At 37.3% G+C, this 27,581-nt stretch overlaps 2 protein-coding genes across 3 annotated transcripts; both read left to right on the forward strand.

Annotated features, from left to right (window-relative positions):
• Positions 1 to 645: 645 nt before the first annotated feature.
• Positions 646 to 13,551, forward strand: LOC104603088 (putative isoprenylcysteine alpha-carbonyl methylesterase ICMEL2). 2 transcript variants are annotated; one of them, XM_010267034.3, is made up of 11 exons: positions 646 to 1,186; positions 3,163 to 3,239; positions 3,441 to 3,510; positions 3,628 to 3,708; positions 4,853 to 4,927; positions 6,112 to 6,213; positions 6,292 to 6,429; positions 10,516 to 10,581; positions 10,687 to 10,830; positions 11,481 to 11,571; positions 13,091 to 13,551. In XM_010267034.3, the coding sequence occupies exons 1-11, from the start codon at positions 783 to 785 to the stop codon at positions 13,250 to 13,252; spliced, it is 1,410 nt and encodes a 469-aa protein (XP_010265336.1). In that variant the 5' UTR covers positions 646 to 782; the 3' UTR covers positions 13,253 to 13,551. The 2 variants fall into 2 exon arrangements, with proteins under 2 accessions (XP_010265336.1, XP_010265337.1); XM_010267035.3 differs by having other exon boundaries at positions 721 to 1,186; positions 3,168 to 3,239.
• A 4,536-nt stretch (positions 13,552 to 18,087) lies between these two features.
• Positions 18,088 to 20,565, forward strand: LOC148792091 (uncharacterized). Its single transcript, XM_088886579.1, has 2 exons — positions 18,088 to 18,214; positions 18,394 to 20,565. The coding sequence occupies exon 2, from the start codon at positions 19,596 to 19,598 to the stop codon at positions 20,286 to 20,288; it is 693 nt and encodes a 230-aa protein (XP_088742705.1). The 5' UTR covers positions 18,088 to 18,214; positions 18,394 to 19,595; the 3' UTR covers positions 20,289 to 20,565.
• Positions 20,566 to 27,581: the final 7,016 nt, after the last annotated feature.

The following is a 27,581-nucleotide window of genomic DNA, read 5'->3' on the forward strand; positions in this document are numbered from 1 at the left end:
GAGATATGGATATGAGGTCGATGTGAGGCGCGTTGTGTATGGAGCAGATCCCCAATTTTAGCGAATGGACCAGAACATAATAAAAAGGAAAAGCTGAAAGCCTGAAACCACCGATCCATGATTCTGTGTGGCGCTGCACCACTAGCCGATAGGTCACCTTCATGTCCCACTTCCAAATCCAATCAAATCATTCTTTTACTTTCTCTGTCACATAAAATTCCCTTTTTTAGATATATTTTCTCTCTCATAAATCGCTTTGGCATAATTACAAGACCCTGCAATCCATCGCTGCAATTGCTAACCGTTGAACCAATAATAACGTCCCACGTCATTCATCTACGCGAATCGAGAGAAAAATTGATGATAAGTTTTGTACTTATGTTAAACCTTGTTATTGGTTAAACAGCACTTAACATAGCCATCAAGTGCACGAAAATGATGAGAAGAGACGTGCTCCTTTTGTATAATAATAAGACCCACAAAACAAGGAAAAAATAGGAAAAAAGAAAATAAAATAATTAACAGGCAAAACAAACCTCCCAAAATGAAAATAAAATAAAAACAAGCAAAGCAAAGCAAAGCAAATCAGCAAGCAACACCACATAGTAATACAAAAAGAAGCCAGAGAATTCTCGCTGGTTTTTTTTCACTTTTTCATCAATCAACAGAACAGCTCTCCTACTCAAAAAAAGAAAAAAAACAACAGGACAGCTCATTCATGCTCGCATCGATCTCTGCGTACTCCTCTAACCCATATCCGCGCCTATTTCATCCATCTCCATATGCAACCTCAGATCCTTCCTATATCTTCTTCTTCCTCCTCCTCTTCCTCTTCTTCGTTAGTTTCTGTAACGATGCCCGCGGCGACGGCCACGACGGCAACCATGGTGTTAAGAGGGGAGGAAGATCAAAGACGTCTTTCCTTCCTCTCTTCTTCGTCATTTGAAGATGAGAAGAATGTTGAAAAGAGACCCTTTCTTTTTCGGAATTCTAGTTATACAACTAACGGCACCGTTAACCAACTACACCAACAGCAGCAAAGGAGGCGGAGAGTTGGAAGCGACACTTCTCTTCCTTCTCTTTCAACAACCAGGCGACAACACTCTTTTAGAGACGACGTCACCCACGCCGCTTCCGAGACATTTTTGCTTACTCGCCTTACTTTCATTCTCTTGCGTTATCTGGGGTACTACCGCCTTCCTTCCCCTGTTCCTCTGTTTTCTTTCGCTCTCTTGTTCTTTCTTCTTTCTCTGTTGGCTTTTTTCTTTGAATGCTAACCTCCAATATCGGTGGTTCGATTCCTCGATCTGATAGAATTTATGTTTGGATTGGCATATGGTATGTTGCCAAATGCTCTGCTTTAATGGTTTTGATTGATTGGAGAAATGGTTCTCATTGAAGGAGAGTGAACAGGCAATTGATTTACAATTAGAGTAGGCAAATCAAAATTATAAATGGGCTTGTGATTATACTTCTTCCACTTGGCTTGAATCTAGATAACTGTTTTACACCTTCCTGTTGATTCAACGATTCAAGGATTCTCAGTTTTAGAAAACTTGCATCGAGTGTTTAGACTTGACAGCATTGATGAAATACGTGGGTACAACAGTCTGGAGTTTGATGGAGAAATTTGTGTACGACAAACTGATTTTATTGTAATATTAATGCAACAAATATCTTCTGGTTTGCAATTTGAGGCACTTGCAATTTTATTTGCATTTTCTTTTTGCTACTAGATTCAAAGGGCTCTAGAAGACAACTTATCGAAACAATGTTGGAAGTTCCGTGGTGGAAATGCTTGCGGCTATAGAGTCTCCCTTCCTAAGTTCTTCTACAGTAAACTTATGCCTGTATATGTCGGTGTTGATCACAGTGGCTGGCATGGCTCAGCTCCGGTACAAATTATTTGAACCCATGGGGTTCCAGTGACAACCTAATAGGAATTTTTTAGTTGTCTTGACCTAACCTTATGCAAGGCTTACATAGGTCTGGGGAAAGAGAGTACTTGATATTTTAAAACAAAAAATGGTCATTGGGCAGCTCGTATGTGCTGAGAACTGGTGACTTTTATGATGGCTGTTGATGTGCCACTTGCCTGTGGAAGATTGTTAATCGTTGGTTAACACGACTTCCTCCTCATCTTTTAGCAAGTTGTTCATGGCAGACGTTTCTGAGATATATGTGTGGGTAATATCTATTTGGGAAGTATTGACTCCTAATGTAAGAAAATCTGGTGATCCACTTAGCTCATTTTTTCTGCCACGAACCCAATGCCCATGTACGACTGTCCAAGAAATATGATGCTTGGTTGCTAAGGTCATGAAGAATATTACAGGGATATCCTAAAAACAATTGAAGGGGGTCAGTGGGATCTCAATTGGTGTTTCTCCTCAATCACCTTCACCTGAGTTTTCTTTGGACTCTGTGGTTGTGTTGCTGATCCACAAAAAAAAAAAAAATGCCAACCTGCAGCTCCTGTTGCAATCTGTTTCTTTTTCATGTTCTCTGACAAGTGACTTGGGACTTATGGCCCTAGGAAGGAAGATTTATAATTTGTATTTGATGATTGAACAAAAGTCTCAGTTCCTGTGACTTAACTTTGTCTTGTTGATTGATAGGAGTTTCTTAATACTATCAAAAACCTTGTGTTAGCCTTTTATGCTTTTATCTGCTCATCATATGGGACCACCACTAAATCTGCCTGGCCTCAATGTATCATTTAGTTATTTACCTAGGAAGCTACAATTTCCAAGGAAAAAGATACAAGAACAAGTACTTGTGTTAACTGCAGAAGTTCCCACTTGCATTGCTTTTGGAGATGCTTATTCTTTAGAGAAGGAACGAATTTAACACATAATGATATAGTCATGTTTGTCATATTGATAGTACAAAAGACAATTTTTTTTTTTATGGTTTTTATTAGTATTCAAGTAAGATTATCATATGATTATGGCAGCTAAATTGGCTAGGGCTGTCCCTAAGCTGTATCCAAAGCAGGATAACAGATTGACTTCTGTAGTTGAATTTCTTAAAACAATTAAATCATGAAGTATACTATTCTTTTTTGTTGACATTAGATAAGTAGTTCCCATAACTGATATTTCAGATCTGTGATTTGTAATTGTTGTTTGATAGATTTTCTGATCATTTGTTTTTATTCAGGGTAGGCTACAGGTGGATCACAAGATTTCTTGCCCTTAGTTGTTATGCTATGCTGCTTATGCCGGGTTTTATTCAAGGTGTGTTTTTGGGAGGCTCAATTGCCCAAAATGTTTTTGATGCATTAGTGATTGCTCACACCAACTTTTCTAATATTTATGACTGATCATTACATTTATTTCTCTGATGAATATTAGATCTTGTATAGGCCATAATTATTGCCTTTCTTTTTTTCTTTTTTTACTTTTTGTGGCATAACTAACCTGCTTAGACATTCACAGTTGGATATTACTATTTCTTCTCAAGTCAGGTTCGCAGGAGTATAGTTTATGGAGATCAACCAAGAAATAGGTATAGTTTCCTTTCTCTGTAGCCATTTGTTGACATTCATCAGATGCAATTACTTGCATGTCTTTTTGTTTCTTAGAGTGCTGTAGTGTATAGCTTATGGGGTTGTTCTTTTGGCAGGCTTGATCTATATTTACCCAAAAATACAAATCGGCCAAAGCCAGTTGTAGCATTTGTTACAGGTGGAGCCTGGATTATTGGGTGAGCAATTAACTAGTGATTGTTTTAAGCATATAGATTCTTTTTTTTTTTTTTTTTCTGGGTGGTGGTGGTGATGGTGGTGGTTGGATTAATGATTATGAAGGTAGTATTTAGAACTTAAAAACAAAACAATGGGATGGAGTTCCAGTGTAAAGTAGAATTGAGTCATTACAGTGCTAAAGTTGAAAACTCCAAAGTTTTGGAGCATCACTTAAGCTTGTGCTAACATGTCTATAAATATACATAAGCAATTATATGTACTTTGTAATTGATTGATTGACTTTTTACAAGAAGATAGGACATAAGTGAAAAGTATAATTACTTGGAAGGATATACTAGTCGTTTAGACTTTTAATTTATGTTTACTTCTTTCTTTCGAAGCTTATTTTCATTTTAAATATTTAAAAGCTTTAGTAGCATGGTTGAAAGCATTACGTAATTTGAAGATTTATTTCATGCAAAAGAGCTTTCTTTATATATATATTTTTTCTTTTCTTTTGAAATTTTAGCTCAATCATAAGATGGAAGTGTAAAAATATAACATCAGACATGAAGTACATAAATGCTGTATCGGGTAGTATAAATTCCATATCAGGTAGGAGAGAAACATTCATGTTCCCAAATTTGTAAACATTCTTATGTATAATTTAGAAACTAAGAAGCCATATTTCCCATTTACTACATGTGGAGCAATAGACCAATAGGGAGTAAGGCCTTTCGATGGTTCTGATAGCTAAAATTGAGCTGACAGATGCATCTGTGATAGATGATTCGAAAATGAGGAAAAAACATCATCTTCAGGTAGTGCCTTAGGGTTTAGTAGGAAAAAAAAGGAGTTGAGGGAAGCATGGAAGGATGTTGTTGACTGATGACTTGAGATTGAGGTGCTACTAAAGATCATGGTTGGAGGGGAGAGGGAGAGAAAGAGAGAGGGGCCATGACTGGGCGGATTTGTTTGGAGTGAACAAATTTTCAAGGGGGTTTGTATTAATTTGAAAGAGTTAATAGAGAAAACTTGATTGTTGTGAGACAAAAATGAATTCGTATATGTCTCTGTCTTTGCTGGTCCTGTAACATTATTTTGCATCATCTCAAGTTGTTCGTTTTCCATCATTAAGTTGTTGCACTGTTTTTATTGATGCAGGTACAAAGCATGGGGCTCTCTTTTAGGAAAGCAGTTAGCAGAAAGAGACATTATAGTGGCATGTATAGATTACAGGTAATATATCCTAATTGAAGCTATTAGTTGAAATGCATGTTACCCTGTTTTGGATGAAGCATCTAAATTGGAAAGACGGCTTATTGGCCCATATAGTAGCAAAGGTCCAAGTGAAACTGAAGCTAATAAAAATACCATCTATAGAAATATAATGGAGAGCATGAAAAAAATCTGTCTGAGTTGGTTTTCTCTGTAAGTGTGCCATTATCCCAAAACACCAAAAGTATTAACAGTTTTCCATCCTAGTCTTTATTCTGCCATCTCCTGGCCATATTTTATAATGTATCCTATATTGTTTAATGTATCTCAAAATGATCAGTTTGTGGATGGTGTGGCCAACTAGCTGCAATCTCCATTCTCAACATGGCTTTTTACTCCAGAATGTAGATGGGGAGCATCTGGGGCCTTTCGTTCATAAGGGCCACTGCTTCTTGTCAAAAAGAACATGCAAATTATACTTTTTATTAAATTAACGTTAATATCTTCATTATGGCTGTTATGGAAGGTGTGCAATGTGCAAGGAATATGAATTTTAAGAAGATAGTCATTGAGGGTGATTCAAGGTTGGTAACAGGATGTCTGCAGCTTAGAGAGGCTGCATTATGGCAATATAGTAATGAATTAAAAAATTCAAGTGGCTGACTCAAGACATTGAAGTGAGAATTAGCTGGGTAAAGAGGGTTGCTAACAGCATGCAGAAGCAAGGGGTGGGGAGAGAACAAATGTTTTGGGTGCAATTATAACTGAAAAAGAGCAGAGGTAGCAGTTTCCATCTCTCTAAAAGGAATGTTGTACATATGTACCTTTTTGTACGCTCGTATGTTTCTCATCTAAACATGAGAAGACTTAGGAAAATGATTTGTTTCCTATTGAAGATTATTTTCCAAGGGAATCATTTGTTTTCCTTTGTTATACATGCTATCAAATGCAGCCAACATGAAATGTTAGCATCCATGTATAAGAACCTCTTAACATATTCAATGAACACATTGAAATTAAAAAGTGATGGGGATATGTATCGTCCACTGCATTTTCTTTGGTGGTTGGTGCATGTATTTGTCCCTTGTCATTTTCTGCATCCATGCAAATAACTTTGTAAGGTTACTTAATGAGACATATGCATAAAAGTAACCTACCCATATTATGGCATATGCACACCTCTCATGCATTATACTTGTGCCTAGGAATTTTCCTCAGGGGACTATTAGTGACATGGTGAAAGATACTTCTCAAGGGATCTCATTTATATGCAACAATATTGCTGAATATGGAGGTGACCCTGATAGGTAAAAATTTTCTCATTCTTTATCATGTCAGTTTATTTTCACTGGATATGACATTGTTGTTCATGTTTCTTCTTGTAGGATTTATCTAATGGGGCAATCAGCTGGTGCACACATTGCTGCCTGTGCTCTATTGGAACAAGCAATTAAAGAAGCTGGAGGAGAGAGAATTTCCTGGAGTGTTTCCCAAATAAAAGCTTATTTTGGTTTGTCTGGAGGGTAAATAGTTTTGATATTCCTGATGTTCTTTTTTTTTGATCAATAACACTTTCATTAACTCATCAATAGAATATTTACAATAGGAAGACAAACACGCTTATCTTCCAAGAGCAACAAAGAACCTCAAGAAAAGGAAAAAAAGAAAGAAAGAAAACACACTATAGTTACAGCTTAGCCCAAAACAGTGAGTCCCTTTCTGCCCCTTGTTTAGCTAAACCGTCAGCTAGGGAGTTAGCCAATCTTTTAACCCAACATATCTTAACTTCCATCTCCCGCACCAGCCACTTGAATTTCCTCCTCTCATTATTGTACTTCCATAAGCCATTGTGATCTTTAATCAGCCACCCTATCATCACCTTTATAACCCCTTCAATTAAGAGTTTCCTGATGTTCAACTCCTTAGCTTTTTGGACTCCTTCCATAACTGCAAAGATCTCAGCTCTAAGGGAGTCACCCACTCCAATTGGGCCTGAGAACATGGCAGAAATGACCCCATTTTCATCCCTAAAAACACCCACAATCCTCTATTGTCCCGGATTTCCCCTGCTACACCCATCAAAGTTTAGTTTCACGAATCCACCAGGTGGAGGGGTCCAAGCCACACTCATAACTGACTTGGGCTATGTGCAACTTGCAATTTCACCCCACTTCCTCAACATGTCATCCACAGTGTAATCTATGAAAAGCTCCAAAGATTTCAGCCACTGTACCGCCCTAATATGAATGAAAGCCCTCAGATCTGTTGCTCATCTCTGAGCTCTTGAGAATATCCTGGAGTTTCTTTCTTCCCAAAGTGTCCAACATACTGCAGTCCTTAGTCCTCTCCACATTGTCCTTCCCCTTTTTATCCGCCACCTGAAAAAAGAAGGGGAAAAAAGGCCCTGCAAGTCTGATGGGGGATTCCAGCCACATCCAAATAGGGACAAAGCTCATTCCCAAATTGACCTCGCAAAATGGCAAGACACCAGTAGGTGAAAACCAGTCTCCCCATCCGCTTTACAAAGAACACACCATTGGGGTGACAAACAAGTATTGGGTCTCTTCTTTTGGAGTAGATCACCAGTGTTGATTCTTTCTAGATAAGCTTCCCAACAAAAACTACCAACCCTAGGAGGTATTGCTCTGCACCAAACCTCATCAACAGGAAAAGGGGGGAAGGTAGGACTGGTGGACTGACTTAAGACTTTGAAGAAAGAAGCACAAGAAAAGATGCCGTTGGGGGTAGGTGTCCAAATTCTAGAATCCGCCCTAGTGGGGTCTAAGACAACGTTATCAAGAAGTGCTAAAAGGCTCAAAATATTGTCAAAGTCTGAGTCCCTCAAATCCCTTCTTAGACCCAAGTTCCACCCAATCCCAAAAGTGGAAGAGGACGGGGTGGTGAAAGACGAGATTGGCTCATTTTTCAAATCAGAAAGAGCATACAAAGACGGAAACTGATCCTTTAGAGGGGCACTCCCCACCCAGGTTTGTTCCCAAAAATTTATAGAGTTACCGAAATTCAAATCATACCTGATATTAGGGGAGAAAACTGGTAACAGGTCATGAATGGCTTTCCAAGGAGAATTGCTTGTGGTCCTAGCTCTGATTCCAGCGTCCCATCCATTATGCTCCAGCCCATGTATACTTGCCACTATTCTAGCCCATAGCTTCTCCTTCTCCAAAGGGAATTTCCACAACCACTTTCCCAACAGAGTCATATTCCTTCTCCTAATATTCCCAAGTCCCACACCACCACAGGTCTTACTCCTACAAACTATCTCCCAGCTAACTCTATGATCTCTTTTTTCCTCTCTCGGTTCCCACAGGAAATCTCTCATTATCTTCTCCAATCTATTAACAACCTTCACTGGGATTTTAAACACGACAGGAAAAAGATAGGTAAATTAGCAAGCGTGGCCTTAATAAGTGTAATTCTCTCACCAAGAGAGAGGTAGTTCTTTTTCCATGAAACTAGTCTTTTTTCAAACCTTTCCACCACTGGGTTCCAAAAGCTCTCTCATGGGATTATCACCTAAAGGCAACCCTTAGTAGTTCAAAGGCCACCCCGAGACTTCACACCTCAGCATTTCAGCACTCTCCCTGATCTCTCCCTCCTCCAAATTCACCCCCACAACACAGCTTTTCCCAAGGTTAACCTTCAAGTTGGACATTTTCTCAAACAATTGTATCACTGACTTCAAATTCCTAATAAAACTCGCATTACCGCCTTCACAAAACAGAATCGTGTCGTCAGCAAACTGTAAGTGAGTAAGGGGGTTTCCATCCTCCCGACTCTCCAGCCTCTAATGAGCCCCCTAGAATCTGCTCTATGAATCAGTTTCCCCAAAACCTCCGCAATTAGAATGAACAAGAAAGGAGAAAGGGGGTCTCCTTGTCTTATACCCCTACTGGCTAGAAAGAAATCTACCACTGTCCCGTTCACTAGCACTGAGTAATGTCTGTGCTAGTGAATAAGGGGGGTTTCTTGATGTTGATCTTTTGACTCCCCTCTCTCTTTCTCTGTGTGTGTGTCTGTGCCTGCATGTATCTAGTTGTTAATGTTCTTTCCATTAATCTCTTGACTTTTTCTTCTCTTTCTCTCTCTCTCTCTCTGTGTCTGTCTGCTGTGCAACCTTGTCAACTTTCTTTTGATCCATTTGCCTCGTTTATCATTGCATGTGACCAATGACACCTGAATTTGGCATTCTCGTACTTAAATCTGTTATATGGCCCTATCACTTTAAACAATTTTTTTGTTGGAGAAGACACAAAATGGGTATGCGTAAGGGATAGTTCTGACTCAACAAGTTGGTATCTGTTTTCTAAATCTAAGTTTTGATGGATTCTACTTAATTGGGCATGCCCCGAACAGAAATTATTAACTTGCTAATAAAGAAATGGTTTCCATTAACAGTTGAAATTTAAATTATATGCAATACCCAATAAATGCCCCTTGACAATTAATGAAATGTGGATTTTCAATATGTTATTATGTTGAGGAATTTTAATTAACATTTTAGACAAGTTTTTTTTTTTTTGCATTTCTTTGTTGTTCATATTTTTTCCTAGATATCAGTAACTCAATGCATCTAAATGGTAAGCATAACATTTAGATTATTGAAGAATTAAATGTTTATTGTCCAATAGATAATGTTCCCGAATATTCATACCAATTGGAAGATCAATCCCATCTGAGTCTTTGTATCCCGAGATTTTTGAGTTTAGACAGTTCTGATTCCTAAACTTGCATCTGCACACTTTACCTTGTACTTAGAATCCATGAAGTATAAGGCTATTGCTCCTTTCTTGAATTGTTTGGACAAACATTGGATGCGATCGTGCCTGTTCAAGAGGGTTGATTTGCAATTTCCCAACTAGGATACATTGGAATGTAGATTGTGCCCCATCTGCATGTGCACCAGTATATGGCACACAATGGACTGAAGGACTTCCAAAATTTTTCCTTCCTTGCCTAAATGCTCATTTACAAGTATTTGTCTTTCAGGTTGTAACTTGATTCTAGTTTGCAGGGTAGATCATTTGACAATGGTCTGTTCCAATGTTGTTAGACTTGGATGAGACAGAAAACTAGAAAGCTCACTGGCTCATGGTTTTACTGGTTAACTGGCTAGTTGGACCATTTAGATGAGAAAACCATCAAATAACTGGGAGTTAGCAAGGCCACTGGGTGACCAGATCAACTATCTGGTCTGGTCTGAGTCTGACAGCTCTGGGTCTGTCCTTTGGTTATGATTTTGTGGTTTTATTGACAATTATACTACTGCAGTCCAAATAATGATGCTTTGAAGTAATATTACTTTTTGAGCTGCACTATCTCTATTGATTCTGGTAAAGTAAAAGCATATAACTTGTCCACTTTTAATTGAGGAAGCATGGTCTAGTTATTAGAAAATGTTACTGCAGTGCATAAACCTGGATAAACTGAAGAATACTATGTTATCCTTGTAACTTCATTTCTTTTTCTGCTGTACAATTCATGCTGAATTTTGTGAATCTTGTCAATAATTTTGTGCTGTTGCTATCCTTTCTTTGGTCATCATTTGCTTATGTGTATTTAATAGTTTCTTTCTTCCTCGTTTTTAACAGCTACAACTTGTTTGATCTCATTGATCACTTCCATAGACGAGGCCTATACCGTTCCATCTTTCTCAGGTACCCACCATTCCATTTTTTTAATTGAAATTTGTGGTTTCTTGTATGTTAATACTTGTCATGCCTTAATCTCATGGAAATAATGGTTTTGAAATGTCATTACAGCATAATGGAAGGGGAGCAATACCTGCGGCGAGTTTCTCCTGAAGTAATGGTGCAGGACCCAAATCTTAAAACTGCAGTTTCTCTCCTTCCTCGTGTTATTCTTTTCCATGGAACTGCAGATTATTCCATACCATCGAATTTCAGGTTTGAATCTCCTTAATGAACTTCTTGAATTTTGTGTTAATTGCAAATATAGCTACTTATGCCAGTTAGAAAGTTGTATTCCTGCCTGCAGTTTCTCGTAAGGTATCCCCCACTAAAAAGGGAAAAAAAAAGAAATCTTGTTGCTACTGAAAAGCCTTTTACTTGTAACTTATTTATCTTTGATGACTATGCCTTATAAGAATAATTAACAGCATTGCTTTGCATAAATGATCATTTAATCAATTGAAGGGACAAAATGAGTTGGGGTCTCACAATTTGACAAAAGATAGTTTGGTCAAGCAGGGAACACTTGTATTGGGCACAGCTGTAATCTGTTTTTGGTTTTGATTGTGTGGGGAGGTCACAGCTCACTTTTCTCCTTGAGACTCTTGTACCTGATTTCATCCACTTTCTAATCAAATTACTTCATTTTATCAAAAAAAAAAAGGCAAAGGATGTGGCCTATTATAGAGTGGAGTGGCAAAAACCCATGTGTTGGTTGACTGTTTTGAGGGGTAGTTGATTGTCATCTTTTTTTTTTTTTTTTTTTTTTACTTCGTTTAGTATTTTCATTGTAATGTTTGCCTTTTGTACATGATATATAATGGATTCACAGTGATTTCCAGATAATCACATTTTTCTTTATGCAGCAAAACCTTTGTGGAGACTCTTCAGATAGTTGGAGGTCAAGCTGAACTAATTTTGTATGAAGGAAAAACACACACAGATTTGTTTCTTCAGGTTAAGATCAATTTCAATTTTTATCCTGTCTTTCTCCATTGCACTTTCAGTTAGGAAATGTTATTATAGCACTCTGATCTCTTGTGATGACCTTAATATTGTAATAGGGAAAATAGATGCTATATGAAGATAGGGATAATGGTATGGGAGGACGAGATGAATCTTTGGAACTGCAGTTGTAAAAAAATATTTTCCATCACTTGATCATGTTTAGGAGTCTGGAATTGCTTGAAATCTACCTGCTTTCAGTTTTTTTTTTTTTTCAGTAATATATTTACTTGTTCTTTTGTATGTTCAAGCATATTCTTTTTTGCTCTTCAATAACTTGAGTTAGTCTGAATGAACCCATGGTCATGCCTACTATGACTGTCAGAACTCAGAAATTTCATGGTCTTAACATCATAAATCTTGCAACATTACCATAACTTGCTTGTTTCATTCCCCTCCCTACACGTTAAGATTGACGTGTCTTAATTCTCATCCAGCTTTCCTGGCTATAACGTACAAGGGGCAGTTATGAGATTCCAATTGGATAGCCAAATTGACAACAATTTCATTGATTCTCTTGATTTGTCTCTTCCTGGTGTGCTTGGTAGGACTACAACTTGGGTAGTGCCAGCGTAAGCCCAGTCCGCCCTAATCTGAGTTTTTACATGGGTTGGGCTTGAGTTTTTGGTCTCCAGACTGGGGCTGGGCCAGAAAAGTTGGGCCTTGCTAAATTTAGCTTGAACCTGGCCTGAACCTATCATCATCATCATCATCTGAGCTTTATCCCAACTATATGGGGTTGGCTACATGAATCCTGTTTTGCCAACCAGTTCTGTTTAATGCCATATCCATTGTTAAATTATAAGCTTAATCACAATTGTGCCAGATCTCATTTTCTCATGGGTGCTGTAGTGGTCTTTATGTTTGCGACCAAACCATCTTATTCTATTTTCCCTCATTTTGTTACCTAATTGAGCTATTCATAGGTTTCTTCAAATGGCTTCATTTCTGACCTTATCTTTTTTAGTTTTTTCGCTCATCCATCTTAGCATATGCATTTTTGCTCATTTTTAACATGTTTTTCAACTGCCCAACACTAACCATGCACAAACATGTTCAAATACATACATATTATGCTTGTTAGTTTATATAAAAGTATTTTTTTTCTAATTATATATATGCATGTAAAATATGTATACACACCAGTCGGTTTGATTAACCATCGGTTTTTCATATTGGTTGATTGAAACGGATCCAGTACCTTCAGTTTTTCTAAAACACTGAACCGACTGATTCGGTTAACTGGATTTTTTCGGTTTGGTTTGGTTTCATCATCTCAGTTTTTTGGTTTTTGATGAGCACTCCTACCCCTGATGTCTGATAGTAGTTAGATATAGATGCAAACCTTTATTTGCACTATAGTATGTAGATGCCCCTATGCGGTTAGATGCTTGATACATGGGGCTGTCACTCTTTCTTTGCAAAGGCTGTTCATGGCAAGATTTTGCTAAATTTTCACTTGCTGCTGCAGGATCCTATGAGAGGTGGGAAAGACGAGTTGCTCGAAAATATAATTGCTGTTATTCACGCGGGTGATGCAGATACCCTGGCTAAAGATGCAGCTGCACCTCCAAGTAGACGCCTTGTTCCTGAATGCATGTTGCAGTTGGCTCGTAGAATCAGCCCCTTTTAGGTTTTGGCATTTCGATTTCAAGGGTTATTGCAGACTGCCTACTCAAAAGCACTTAGTGATATTGTTACCAGGAAGTAAACAACAAGTTTATGCAAGTCTTTGGTACCTCAAGAAATGTGAGATGGATGCCTAATTTTGTTTTTTTAGTGGTATTTTCATGAGTCTCATCATGTTTTGCATGATATATGATATATCCAAGAGTTGCATAAACTCCTTGTTTGCTTAAACTCCTCTATTGTTGTATATAATGCTAGATGATACATTCTATATATATAAATTTTCATTCTTAGGTGTCTTCAGTTTTTCTTGGAGTTCATTTAATGTTACACACATGTAGAAGAGAGGGAGAGAGAGGTTATGTCAAGAAACGATATGTTTTTTTTTTTTTTTGAATTTTGGTGAAATATTTGGACAAATTATTATTATTATTATTATTAAAGGTTTCTTATTATTCTGTCGGTTTAAATTTATGTCATTTATTTAATTATCTTTTTATACTATATCTAAAGTTTTGAACGGAATAAGAGGCCAAATCATGACATCTTGGTATATTCAGCAAAAAAATTATTTAATTTAATTCTATTTGTTATATACAGCATATTCATTCAAAACACACAAAACATACATGCATAGCCAATCTGGGGTGATGGTTTTTTTTTTTTGAAGGATAAAAGTTCTATATTAAACAACAATTATATCTACAAAGTCCTGAGCCACCGGTATCCCAGTGGGATAATCATCAAAACAAAAGGAGTACTGTGGATGAGACCGGATCTTCTCTTCACACCTGGCGCCTCACAGGTGTCTCACACGCACATCCTATCAAGCATTGAGAACATCTCCCGTACTTTATTATCATGGGAGATGTTCCTAATGCACGTGGATGTGCCTATGAAGCACCAATTTGCGTGGAGCAGATCCCGCTTCTCTGTGGGTGATATTTATAGCCAACTGGGCCACAGCATGGGCTGACATTATATTTTTTATTTACATAACAGTATGAAACATTGCTAAGTTTAATAGCAAGAGTCCTAGTCTCATCAAAAGCCAACAACAGTAACTTCTCTTGAAGTGCGCACACCACCCTTTGTGAATCAGAACACAACCACACTCCTATGATTTCATTGCTGCACCCATTCAAAAACCTGCAAAACAGCAAAGAGATCAGCTTGATATAGAATCAAAATTATCTATCCTAGCCCCATAAATTTTCAAACATGATAGATTTCTTGATAAAATAATGACCCCCAAAAGAGAATAAATATCAGTAATTGTCCAAGCATCAATAAAGACAATAATCTATTGTATGTTTAACTTGAAGCACAAATTTTAGCCGAAAGTCTGGTGTACAACAGAGATCAGATTGGGGCCGTCTAGAATTTCGTAATGGCTGGTTAGTAATACTTAAAAGATTCTGGGGCATAATTTAGTGGTTCCTAAAACATTTCTCATTCCGAACAAACTAAATATAATAACAAGCAATAGCTATTCAACCTAAAACATCCGAGAATAATCTGGGTGATGGTTGAGCTATACGTATAGGTGTAAGGTTGGTACAGCCCACAAACTTTTGTGGGTCGTTACACTGTAGCAGTTCGTGCCGATATTGGCCCGATTCTTCATATTGTGCTGTGTTGGCCCATGGTTCTCAAAACTCCCAGCCCAATATAGGGGTTTGGGCCGGGTTGGGTCTGAAACGGCCCATTTGTTACAGTTAGGAGGTTATGCCTGTCATGGCCCAGCCCACTTTACAGCTCTAAAGATAGATTCATTAATACTCTTTTGTAGCCAATGTATAAAAAATATAATTATCTTTTTTTTTTTCGTCTTTCTAAACTGTAACCAGCAAGATTGGCTTCAGTCAGTGCAAGACCCATTCGAACAGCCTTTACAGCCTTGCACTGCCACCTAAAATGAACATAGGAAGATATTCCCAATGCAAGACTATAATGGCTGTTGGAACAGATTCTGCACTGACTGAATCTGATTTCGTAACCAGCACTTGTGATTTCTAAGTACGCCAACAAAATGAACTTTGCATCTCTCGGGCTAAAATATACATACAACTCTTGACAGTAACGGTAATGCAAAGAAATGAAGCATTTCTTGCATTAAAAAAATGGGATATTTTTTTAAATATGATATTTCTTTAAGGGCGTTCTTTTTTTGGATTTTGAGAGGGAGGAAATCTGGTCAATGGATTTTGGTTCCCATTGATTAAGGATCCCATGTTCTTTTTGCAGATTAATGTGGGGACTAGGGAAAGTTTATTTTCCTAGGTATCACTTACCCAAGTAAGTAATACCTATCTCTTAGGTGGATAAATAACTTTCCCACTTGGGGGAAAGTCTCCAACATTTGAATGGGACAAAAATGCCCCTTTTAATAATGAATTTTAATGGTTAAAATGGTCATTTCCTTTTTTACTTGAAAAATAAAAGAACATAGATAAACACACTTACTTGGATAAGTGTTTTCCAAGAAAAACTTACCCAGATAATTACATTTATCTGAGTAAGTAACTTACCAAAAAGCGAATGGGGCCTAAATTTGATTGAAATTTAAACAATGATGTTAACTTTTTTCTTTTTGATAATAAGACAATGATGTTAATTAGACTTGAACTAATCCGACTCAATAATAAAAGCTTTGGTCCCGGTCAAAAAGATCAAAGTGCGTGGACTATAAAAACCCCTTCTTTTTTGCTGCCATAATCAGATTATTTTCAAATTGCTGCATGCTTTAAGGGAGTTTACATCTCCGCCCCACAGCTCATCCCCGCCGTATATTGGGAACATCTCCCAATGATAGTACTACTTCTAATGATGTCATCATCAGGAGATATTCCTACGGCGGGAATGTGCTGTGGGGCATTGTGGGGCGGCTCCTTGTGGGGTGGAGATGTGATCTCGCTTTAAGGCACCAAAATGAGTAACAAACACGATATGCGGATTCTCATGTCATGTGCGTGCGATTGCTCAACGAAATCCTCCGTTGCTTTCCTTGTTGCCGACCAAGGTTCAATTTTCAAGGCATTTTATTTTTGATAGGGGTTTTCAACCGAAAAACCGAACTAAGCCTAAAAATCTAATTAAGCAAATTGATCAGTTTGGTATTTTTTCAAAAAACCACTGGTTCGGTTTTGGTTAAATAAAAGAAAATCAGCGATTAATCAAACTAATCGGTATGTATATATTATTTATAATATAATATATCATATATATATATTGTATTTATTTATAATATATTATAAATATAAAAACCAAAGAATTGAACTGATCAAATTCAAAACAGAAATAATCAATTAGTTAACCGATTGATTTCAATTCAATTTTCGTTCAAGATTTTACAAAAACCAAAGAACCAATTCGATTTCGAAAAAAGCTTTGATACTTATTTTTTAGTTGTTCTGTTCATAATTTGTCTGCATATACAATAACGTGATTATTATAATTTAAATCTATTAAATAGATTTAGTTCTAATATGAATTATTATAACTGGATTTTCGGTCCTGACAATTCCCAAGTTTTGCCAAAAAAACTATTTTTGCACTTTTATAATCCAAGGGGCCAATTTAAATCTCAGATTAAGTTGAAAATGCCATTGTTAGCCCCAAAACGTAAGTATTAATAACATTATTATATTAAAAAAACTGAGAATTATAAGTGGATCCCATTGAATAAAATAAAAATTATTTAATATATAAATTAATAAATATTGAAAATAATATATAACTGAGTCCCATTTCAAATTTCCTCTTTTAAGAGAAAAGTAAATAGGTGGAATATGAGCCCACTTGAGATTACTTCTCCTTCTTCCTCCTCCCATACTCTCTCCTTCACCACCATTGTTGTCTCCGCCGCTCCAGCTTGAGCCCTCCCCAAGCTCATGGATCGTATCAGATAGGGCCACCGTTTAGCCATCCATATCTCAAGGATCGTATCTGAGATACCGAGTCTATGGTTCGTGATGGGGATAACGATACGATGTTTACCCCATGGAATCTAGTTAGGCTTCTTTCGAAATACAACTACAATCAGTTCTATTACATGTGAGGTGGTTGTGACCCGTTGCTGCACTTGCAAAATTTTCATTTATTGTTCAAAAGGACTCTAGAGAGAGAGCCACCTATTAAAGATGAAATCTTAAGTGGGGCCCACATATAATCTCAAGTGGGTCCCACTTATATATTATATATTTTTAAATACTTATTAACTTATATATTATATATTTTTTATTTTATTCTTGTGAGTGGGTCTCACCTATTATTTATTATTTTTTTTTTTCTTAAAATAGGAATTTCAAGTGAGTCCCAACTATTTATTTTTCTCTTAAAAGAAGAAATTTCAAGTGGAACCCGTTAATATATTATGTTCAATATTTATTAATGTATACATTAAATAGCTTTTATTTTATTCAGTAAAATCCACTTACAATTTTCAATTTTTTTAAGTTTAATTATAGGAAACGTCAATATTTCTTATTATTTCATTGATTATTAGCTGGAAGCATGCCCGATAGTACTCAAATCAACTGACCTGTTTTGACATTCAAGAGTCGTTGTTTCATTAATTTTCTAACACCACCACCCACCATAACCAACTATATATATAACTTGGGGAGACTTGACTGGTGACTACTAATTTTCAATTTAAGTCGTGTTTAGCTATATATCGTATTTGTTGACTCCCGGTCGCTTCATAATTGATATTCTTCCACACCCATTGAAAGTCCAGACGACGTGAAGGACGGTTAACATGGACTCCAACTAGCAATAGCCTATAAGTAAGGGTGAGGGGTGGCAAAAGAAAATAGTTTATCAGAAGGATGCTTTCAGACTTTGCATCGTTCTAATTTCAGTTGTTTTCGTCCCATGGGAGGTGGCAGCAGCCCGCCGGGCATAAGCTGGAGCACCGATGGTGACGGTGGCCAGTCAGTCCATGCATCATCTATCCACTCCAGTGAGTAGGAGTGATTATGTCAAATTCATCATTTGCTAATTAATGGTTGGTTGCTTGTATTCATTTAATTTATATATATATATATATAGATATATTATATATTTAATTTTGATAATCAACCTTAATTAGATTGATGCATATTTGATCATCTATTAATTGTATATATATTGTTGTTGCAGAAGAAAAGAGCCACAATAATCAGCACCGCCATGCTGGGCAATTAACCACCCAGTCTCCTCCTCCTCCTCCAGAAATGGTTTATGGGCACTATATATGATCCCATCACCCGTCGCAGAATGTAAAGGATTAATGTCATGGGTTCTGTAACCATCGACATTCCCGGATATCAGACTCATGTGATGTGAGACCATATATAGTAGGGAGATCGATCATGCATGATGGCCAGCATATCTTTATTATGGATCGTTATAATTGAGTTTTTTCTTTTTTTTGGTAAAAAAATCTATATTGAGTTTGTATTTGAACAAGATGTAGATCAAACGCACTGATATATAAATATAATGCATAAAAAGTTTCATCTCTCTTATTATAAAAAATAAATAAATAAATAAACTTTAACACACTCTCTTTTACTCTAGAAGCCTATGGACCTTGTTTGTCTTATTATTTTCCATTTCCTACACTGTCTTTTTGTCCATCCATTCATTTCTTTACAAGGGCTATAATAATAATAAGGGTAAAATACAAAAATCTTCCTTGAAGTTTCTGACAATCATAAAAACTTTCCCTATAGTTTTATTTTAGCAAAAACCTCCCTTTTATTTTTGAAAAAATCAATAAATACCTCCCTTCCGTCAATGACCAAGACAAAAAACGTTAAAGAGATGATATTTTTTCAAAATACCTATTTTACCCTTTTATGGATTAATGTACATCTATTTTTACTAAAATAACCCTGTCTCAGCTCAAACACTATTCATCTTCTTCCTTACGACACCTAGCGGCAGAATAGTGGTGCACTCCATAATCCGTTCAAGAAATCTGTAGGTTCTCACGGAAAAGTAGCAGAAAAGGTCATCCCTTCCTCTTTAAAACCCTTGTAGACCCTTCTCGTCAAACCATAGTTCCCTGCCTTCCTGGATTTCTCTTATCTCTTATCTCTTTGTTTTTTCAGAGATGGAGATGATGAAGAGCTTTGGAGGATCTGCAGCCTTTGGCTCTCTGCTTGAACGTTCTCTTGTGTTGGCTCTAACAGTGCTCAGCTTTCAGCTCTTCACCTACTTGAACGTTCTCTTGTGCCAAATTCGTCGACTGATGGAAGCCGAGACCCCACCTGCCTGCCGTTGGTAATGAGTGGGGTGGTAGGATTTTTGAAAGATCCATTAGGTGCCAAGCCTACAACAAAAGTTTTGTTGGCATTATGCCTGACAGAATGCAATGGCAATGTGGTCGTGGAGGCGGGAGTGGTTACAAAGGTGGTGGAGACAGTGGCAGAGCTAGAAGGATCGATGGCAAAGGCGGGAGCGGTTGCAGAGGTGGTGGAGACAGTGGCCGAGCTAGAAGGATCAGTGGCAGAGATGGTAATGAGATCGGTGGTAGAGGCGGGAGCGGTTGCAGAGGTGGTGGAGACAGTGGCAGAGCTAGAAGGATTGGCGGAAAAGGCGGGAGCAGTTGCAGAGGTGGTGGAGACAGTGGCGGAGCTAGAAGGATCGGCGGTAGAGACGGGAGCGGTTGTAGAGGTGGTGGAGACAGTGGCAGAGCTAGAAGGATCGGCGACAGAGGCGGGAGCAGTTGTAGAGGTGGTGGAGACAGTGGCGGAGCTAGAAGGATCGACGGAAGAGGTGGAAGCGATTGTAGAGGTGGTGAAGATAGTGGCGGAGCTAGAATGATTGGCGGCAGAGATGTAATGAGATGGTACCGAGATCGACGCAGAGGTGGGAGCAGTTGCAAAGATGGCAGGAAGAGGGAAAGAGCATGGGAAGTGATTTTTGGAGGGAGTGGCTCTACTGGAGGAGGTTGGTCGAGCAGTGGTGCTAGCACTATAGGGAGAGTGCAGCGCAAGGGCGAGGAGGAAGGGGGCCCAGATTCGGTGCTTCAAGAGAACGGACGGTAGGATCTGACAGAGGACGAGCACTGATGAATGTTGATGGACTTTTGCTTCTTTTGGCATAGGCAGACCGTAGATGTAGAGTAGAGAGAGAGAGAGAGAGAGAGAGAGAGAGAGAGAGAGAGAGAGAGAGAGAGAGAAAAGGAGGGAGTGGAGAGAAGAAAAAGAAAAGAAAACCCCTTATTTTTTGGGTAAAATACAAAAATAGATGTATAAATTCGTAAAAGGGTAAATAGATATTTAAAAAAAAATGATCATTTCTTTAATGTTTTCCATCATGGTTATTGACCAAAGGAAGATATTTGTTGATTTTTTCAAAAATAAAGGGAAGGTTTTTATTAAAATAAAACTATATGAGAGATTTTTATGGTTGTCAGAATCTTCGGGGAAGATTTTTATAGTTTACCCTAATAATAATTCTAGCTTTCAATAATCCATCCATGTTCAAATGATACATTTTTATCTTTGAATGGGGTCCAACGGTTGAAAAAATGAAGGATGGTAAAGTCATTGACCGCTGATATGCTGATTCCTGATTGGGTTGTGTATCATGCCAACACATCTTTGATTGTACGTAGCAGATCTTTATTGTGCCTTTTATGGTGGGTATGGGTCTCATGCAGTGACTCAAAGCATCAACAAAAACTCTTTTTGTTATATCTAATCTATAAATGTTCGCTAGCTAAAATAGGTCTGATATTTTTCAGGTATTGAATCCCATTGTTAACATTTGAATCATACATTAAAAGGTAATAATATGTCTAATTTAGTAATTAGAGTTAGAGATGGTCCATTGGTCCATGCTTCATTTTTAGACATGTTTCATATGGCTCATCTATACTATATTTTAAAATTTATAAAAGAATTATAAAAGAAAATTAATTATGGGATTCTTTAAACTGGCCTTTAATTCAATTAAGAAACCGAGGCCCTGTTTGGCATGTCTTTCTACATGGGCTGTGGGTTTTTTAGAAGTTTAGTAGCTTGTTTTTTGGATTTTTGGTTTTTTTTTTTGTTTGGTTGGGCAAGATCTTTTTGTTGAAAGACTGTCCCAAAAAGACGCAAGAAGCTCGATTTGAATTTATTTTGGGAAATTAGAAATGAAGCTTCTTACATTTTTTGGTCTTGTCAGAGACGCACAAAAAAAGCCTATCTCCAACCAAATGATCTTTAGACTGTCAAAATCGTTATGTAAAAGTTCACCATCTTTTGACTGTCAAATTTTCCGGAAGATCGTTATGTAAAAAGACTTTCCAAACGATACCTAAATGCAATGTAACATGGGCATCTTTTTAAAACCATCTCATCGCACAAATTCCTTCTTTTTTCTTTTTAATATCACAGAGGCTCCGGAAAGCACGAAAGCAAACTTATTGTTTACGGATATCAACTTTATAAAAACTGTTTCCTAATTTTTTGATATCAGAACTCAGTTTTGTCAAACACCACCTACAATAAGTGGCGAAAGCTGACTGCGATTTGATGATGAGGAGATGCATGCATGGCTTTCTATATATGTATAATTTGCCAGATTAATTGGAATCTACTTATTGATACCTAAAAAGTCTCATCAGCCATCAGGGCCGCAGTTCTGAAGAAAAGAGTCGTATATATCCACGGAAAACATATATTAATTCTCTTGTCTTCTCAATTCTCATACAAACAAACCAGTAGAAGCACTTCTTATTATATATATAATATAAGCCTGCTGGCTTTAACTAACCCATAAACTTGGGCTTGACAGAGGTTGGAGGGCGACCAAAGTAGTGTCCATGAGTACGTTGTTTGTACATCGGTTCAAGATTGATAAACTTGTTAGTACGTGGACTATACATCGGCGGTGGTAGCATCTCTACCTTCGGAGGTTTGTAAATAGGTGGTGTCGCCGGCGGCGGTGGACTACGAGTTCTGTAGATAGGATCGTTCACCCTGACTAATGGCGACGGCGGTGGATTACGAGTTCTGTAGATAGGATCGTTCACCTTGACTAATGGCGATGGTGATGGCGATGGCGATGGCGGCATGGGCATGTATGAAGGAGGTATGCTCTGTTGGGGTGGCTTCTTTCCAATCAGAGGATGAAGAGGATCGAGATATTCAAAGAAATGATCGGAGGAGGAGGAGGAGGAGGGAGAGGCCAGAACCACCACTCCGACGAACAGCACTAGTAAGTGCATAAGGAGGGCCATCCTTGGGGAAGTAAGGTAGTGTTTAGTGTGGTGCATGAAATACAAGATAAAGGCGTGGCCCTTTATAGTGGGCATGGGCCTCTATCCCTTTGCCACGTGTCAAGAGTTGAGATGTTTATTTGTTGACTTCTTGGTCCTTCTAGGGTTCTCTATATAGTTAAATTAAAATGGGGCCACTCCACTCCTATTGAATGAGCAGTTGGATTGAATAAGCCCTCTTCTATGTCTGTCTAGGGATGGCAGGGGATGTGAATGGATCGGGTTTGAAATTTCGAACCCAACCTTAATGCTATTTCTAGAAATGATTTAATGTTTTAAGGTAAACAGGTTGGTTTTCACACATTTGACCCTAACCCAAACTCGACCCATACCCCAATTAAACCTGATCTGATCTTAGGGTCGGGTCAGTGCGGTTTACTACTTAACCTGACCTCAGCCGCACATCCCTATATCTGTCTATTGGAAAAGTTTTCGCCTCGAGTCCTTGACTACTAGTGGATGCAATGCCTATTATGTACACTATCATCCTGGATCCCTTCTTATGGTCATGCATATACAGTTGTATATACCGAATTTATTGGAAATTTCCTTTTGCGATAGATATAGAGATAAGAAGATTAATATCCTCTACTAGAGGTGTAAATCGGGCCGCTCAGCCCGCCCTGACCCAACACAAAATTGGACCGACACAGCCCAGCACAGCATGAAGGCCCATGGGCCGTGCTAGGCCCGATACAAAGGTTCGTGCCGTGTTGGGCCGGGGGTTTGAGGTCCATAGGCCGGCACAACATGACAATTATTCGTGTTGTGCCGCCCGCGGTCTACGTGCCGTCACGGCCTATGGGGCCCGTAATGGGCCGAGCACGGCCCACCCGGAATATAGCCGTTGGGCTCCCCCGTTTCAGCTTCCTGGGAAGTCCTCATGTTGCACCCCCAATTAAAAAACAGAAATACCCCCCCCCCCCCCCCCAATAGTTATAAATTGCCATATTAGGAGGGTATTTGCGTATTTTGCTTATGGGGGGTTAAAAAAATGACATAAATGCCCCCCAATAGCTATATAACAACTAGTTTAGGGGGACATTTAGGGTAAAGTTATAAATAACTTTACAATGACCAAAATACCCCTCCTAACAACTAAATAATAAGTAGTTTTTTGGGCAATTGAATTATGTTCAATTCCTATAAATAGCCCTATCCTCCACCATTCTCATCACACCAATTCAACAATTCTCTCTCTCTCTCTCTCATACTCATACATTCTCAATTCTCTACAATTTGAGTAACTCTGATTAGTTGATTCTTTGATTGTGCATTCTCCAATTCTCAATAAATATTTTCTATTAGTTTTGATAATGCCAACAATAATGATTCTGCAATAAATATTTTAAAATCTCAATTAAGACCATGCTTAAATGGTAAATTATTTCATATAGATGTGCATGTCACATCTTAAATTTATGCATTCAAAATCCTTGAATATTATTTTCTACTCATATTTCAAAAATTAGAAATTGTAGTGTATATATATATATATAAGTTCAAGGGCAAGAAAATAAGAATTTAAATATTTATGTCAAAATTATGGTTTAAAATATAAACATTTTATATTAGATGTAAAGCACAAGTGGAGTTCTATCTATGCTATGTTAGAAAGTTGTATTTCTCATAAACAAATTCTTATTGATTTTTATAATTCAAAAATGCCTAATGATATGATATTTGAGGAAGACTGGGAAATGACAGTCTGTATAAGAGATTTTTTAAATCATTTTTATGATACAACTAATGAATTATCTGGAATTTATTATCCAACTAGTTGTAATTTACCTTATCAATTAATGGTAATTAATGATTGTTGAAATAATGGAAAATAAATTTAAAAAATATTGGGAAAACATTTCTCCCCTTTATTGTTTAGCTACAATATTAGACCCTAGGATTAGGAAAGATGGTTTATATATTTTACTTAATCATTTGTGAAAATATGAATATTGATATAGTAAATAAAAAAGAAGAAATTAATAATTTATTATTTAAAATGTACAGTTTATATGAATCTGGAGTTATGGGAAATATTCCTACAACTTGTACATCTTCTACTTCTGACCTTGAGCCCAGTAGTAGAAGAGAAAAACTTTTTTATTTAATAAGTATAAGGCAGAAATCTACTACTTCTACAACAAGTTCATTTACTGAACTTAATTTTTATTTACAAGCAATTTTTTCTAATTTAGGTGAATAATCAAATAATTTTGATATTTTAACTTGGTGGAGTGAACATTCAAAAAATTATCCAGTTCTCGCCGCCATGGCATGTGATCTACTAACCCCACCAGTATTTACAGTCCATCGGAGTCTTGTTTTAGTGCAAGATAACAAAAGAAATTGCATAAATGATGAAAGCATAGAGATTTGCATCTGCTTCAAGGATTGGTAAGATGCAGAAGATAGATTACAAGACAAAGGAGGGCATGATACTACACCAGATATTTCACCTGAAGCAAAAGATGAAAGCCATGAATTGATTCATGAATTTGACTACTTGTATAGATTTTTTTTAAATTATTGTAAATTTTTTTAATTTTATTTAATTTATTTGATTTTTTTTTAATTTTTTAACAATGCTATTTTGTATTTTCAATTTGTAACTATATTATATTTTTTATATTTCATTAATTTATTCCATTTTCATATTTCATTCATTCAAGTATCCAATGATCCAATCATTATATTTGTAATTTGTACCATTCAAAATTAAATGAAATAAATCATTGTATTTATGTGGAGTGAACATTCATCAAAGTATCCAATGATACAATGTCCTAGGTCTACCACTTTTCATTTTTGTGTTCCAGCCAAATCCGGATCACCTACCAAGAAAATTTGTTCCAACACCCTATCAACAACATCTGACACCTCATATCTTATACATGGCAGGTCTCATTTTTACGGTGGGCCCCAGTTTTATAGCAAGTCGTATGGTGTCAGACCAAGTTGGTAAGGTGTTGGAGCTTGTTTTATTGGCAGGTGATCACAACTCATCCCAGGTGGCGCATGTTTTCTTAATTATTGGTTATGGAGCATTTGAGGATGCAGAGGTCCAACCCAATTTACCAAATAGTCGATGTAAAATAGATTGGACTTAATCTCTAAGGCTGCAAATACGTTGAAATTAACCCAATCATTTGCAAGAATTTGAATTTAGGCTACGTTTGGAAATGATGCAAATAAGTGTGAATGCAAATATGTAGTGTAAAACGGTTCATATAAATTGTAAAGTTGGGTTAATTTTGCATTGACAAATTTATCTTCTTACCAAACAGGCTTTTAGTTGTAATGGATACAAACACGAATTTCACTAAAGCATATGCCTTTTTTATCAAAAGCCCAATTGAATACAAATTTACTTCTTTTTTATTGATGTATTTTTACATCTTATTATCAATGTAAAATTGCATCAGAAAATGTGTTTTCTGTAATTTGTCAATACATAAATGAAATGTTGCCAAACACAGGCAAAAATGAACCAGAATGCAAATTTACCCTGAACCGAGATTTACACTCCATTTGCATCATTTTCAAACGCAGCCTTATGGTTCTTCATATTAAGTGGAATAAACTGATATGTTACAAGTTGAGAGTATAGAAGAAAGAGATAGGGATAGAGATGGGTTAAAATAATTAGAAATGATTTAGGGGTCTACCATTTAAAAATGAATATGACATTGAATAGAGTGGAATGGTGGAAAAGGATTTATGTAACCGACCCATAAATCCTTTGAGATTCGGATAAGTACATGTTTCAAAAATTCATCATAAATGAGATAAATGTATAAGATAGATATGGTGGTAGACCTAGGACATTGTCTTGAGACAATAAATCGTGTCCATCGCAGTACATTATTTTGATTCAGAGCCCATTACAATACAATTGGGATATTCATTGAGACATATGATTTATCTTTTTTACACAACCTCATTTAGACACGTTGGATAGTCAAGGTGGCTTAAGTGAACTCTCTCTCTCTCTCCTTTTTCGCTTCAAACTTGCCTCTGAAGGTTAATTTAATCATTAAAGATAACTAAAAAGTCAGATGAGAAGCTTGAGTTAGTGGGCACTAATGGTGACCTAACATAAGGTAAGTTTTAGATAATAAAAATATCTGACAGAGGGCCTGTGGGGGTTTTGAAAAGTCAGGGTATGTCTAAGAAAATGTGAAAAGGTGACGGGGAACTTAGATAATAACCCCAAAAAGGAAAATTCAAGTTTTTGTATAATGCTGATTAAGAGCCCATCTGGGAGGGTTTCTGCATTGACTCAGCCACTTTGAAGAAATTACTTGAGATAGCTTCACCCGAAAGCCAATTTTGCAGTTCATAAAAGCCTATTTTGACTTTCTGGAATTCTACAAAATACCATGATGTTCCTGGTTTCTAAGCTCATGTAATGCTAGAAGTTAATGCATGAAAGTCTTCTCAAATGGGCACTACGTATCCACCACTGAAGTAATCGGGACTTCGGGAGTGAAGATCTAGTGTAACCTGTGAACACAAGTGTGTGAAACGAGCTCCGTAACCTATCAACAGTGAACACGCCAATGTCCTTAGAATAACAGTTGTGTCCATTCAAGAAGCAAAATAATCTTCATTTGTTATATAACCTGTACACACCAGTTTTTGCAGTGGACCCCATTTGTCCTCATCTAAGGAGTGAATTTTTTTTTTTTTTTTTTTTGGTTTGGCCTGTGGAGATGGATGAGTTGGTGGAAGACTGAAAGTAGGGATGCTTGAATAGGCCCACTGGCATTTACTAGGTGGAGAACCTGGATCAGGATCTGCCCATCATCCTTTAGTGAGATTGTTAGAGCGTATAAAAATAGACCGCATAATTGGACCGAATCCCGCCTGCACCTGGGTTGCGGGGGTTTACGGGTTTGGGGATGGGCTACCAAGAAAGAAAAAATTGTGTTCGTCTGGTTCTTATATGCTGGAAGGTGCATACCCATTAGAGATCCAACAGGCAACAGGGTATCCTGCCTTAGGTAAATATAGTAGAACCTGCCCTTCCACGGATTCAAACCCATGCCCCCTCAAAGGGACATCCCTC

The sequence above is a fragment of the Nelumbo nucifera genome, chromosome 4, assembly GCF_055504915.1.
Source record: "Nelumbo nucifera cultivar China Antique chromosome 4, China Antique-T2T, whole genome shotgun sequence".
Classification (NCBI taxonomy): domain Eukaryota; kingdom Viridiplantae; phylum Streptophyta; class Magnoliopsida; order Proteales; family Nelumbonaceae; genus Nelumbo; species Nelumbo nucifera.

What these genes read in the sequence shown, in the direction of transcription:
- LOC148792091 (XM_088886579.1), top strand. Translation starts at nt 19,596, where the DNA reads ATGCCTGACAGAATGCAATGGCAATGTGGTCGTGGAGGCGGGAGTGGT.
- LOC104603088 (XM_010267034.3), top strand. Translation starts at nt 783, where the DNA reads ATGCAACCTCAGATCCTTCCTATATCTTCTTCTTCCTCCTCCTCTTCC. An exon ending in GGAGATCAACCAAGAAATAG is followed by an intron (nt 3,511 to 3,627) that starts GTATAGTTTCCT and finishes TTCTTTTGGCAG; the next exon opens with GCTTGATCTATATTTACCCA. An exon ending in TATTTTGGTTTGTCTGGAGG is followed by an intron (nt 6,430 to 10,515) that starts GTAAATAGTTTT and finishes CGTTTTTAACAG; the next exon opens with CTACAACTTGTTTGATCTCA.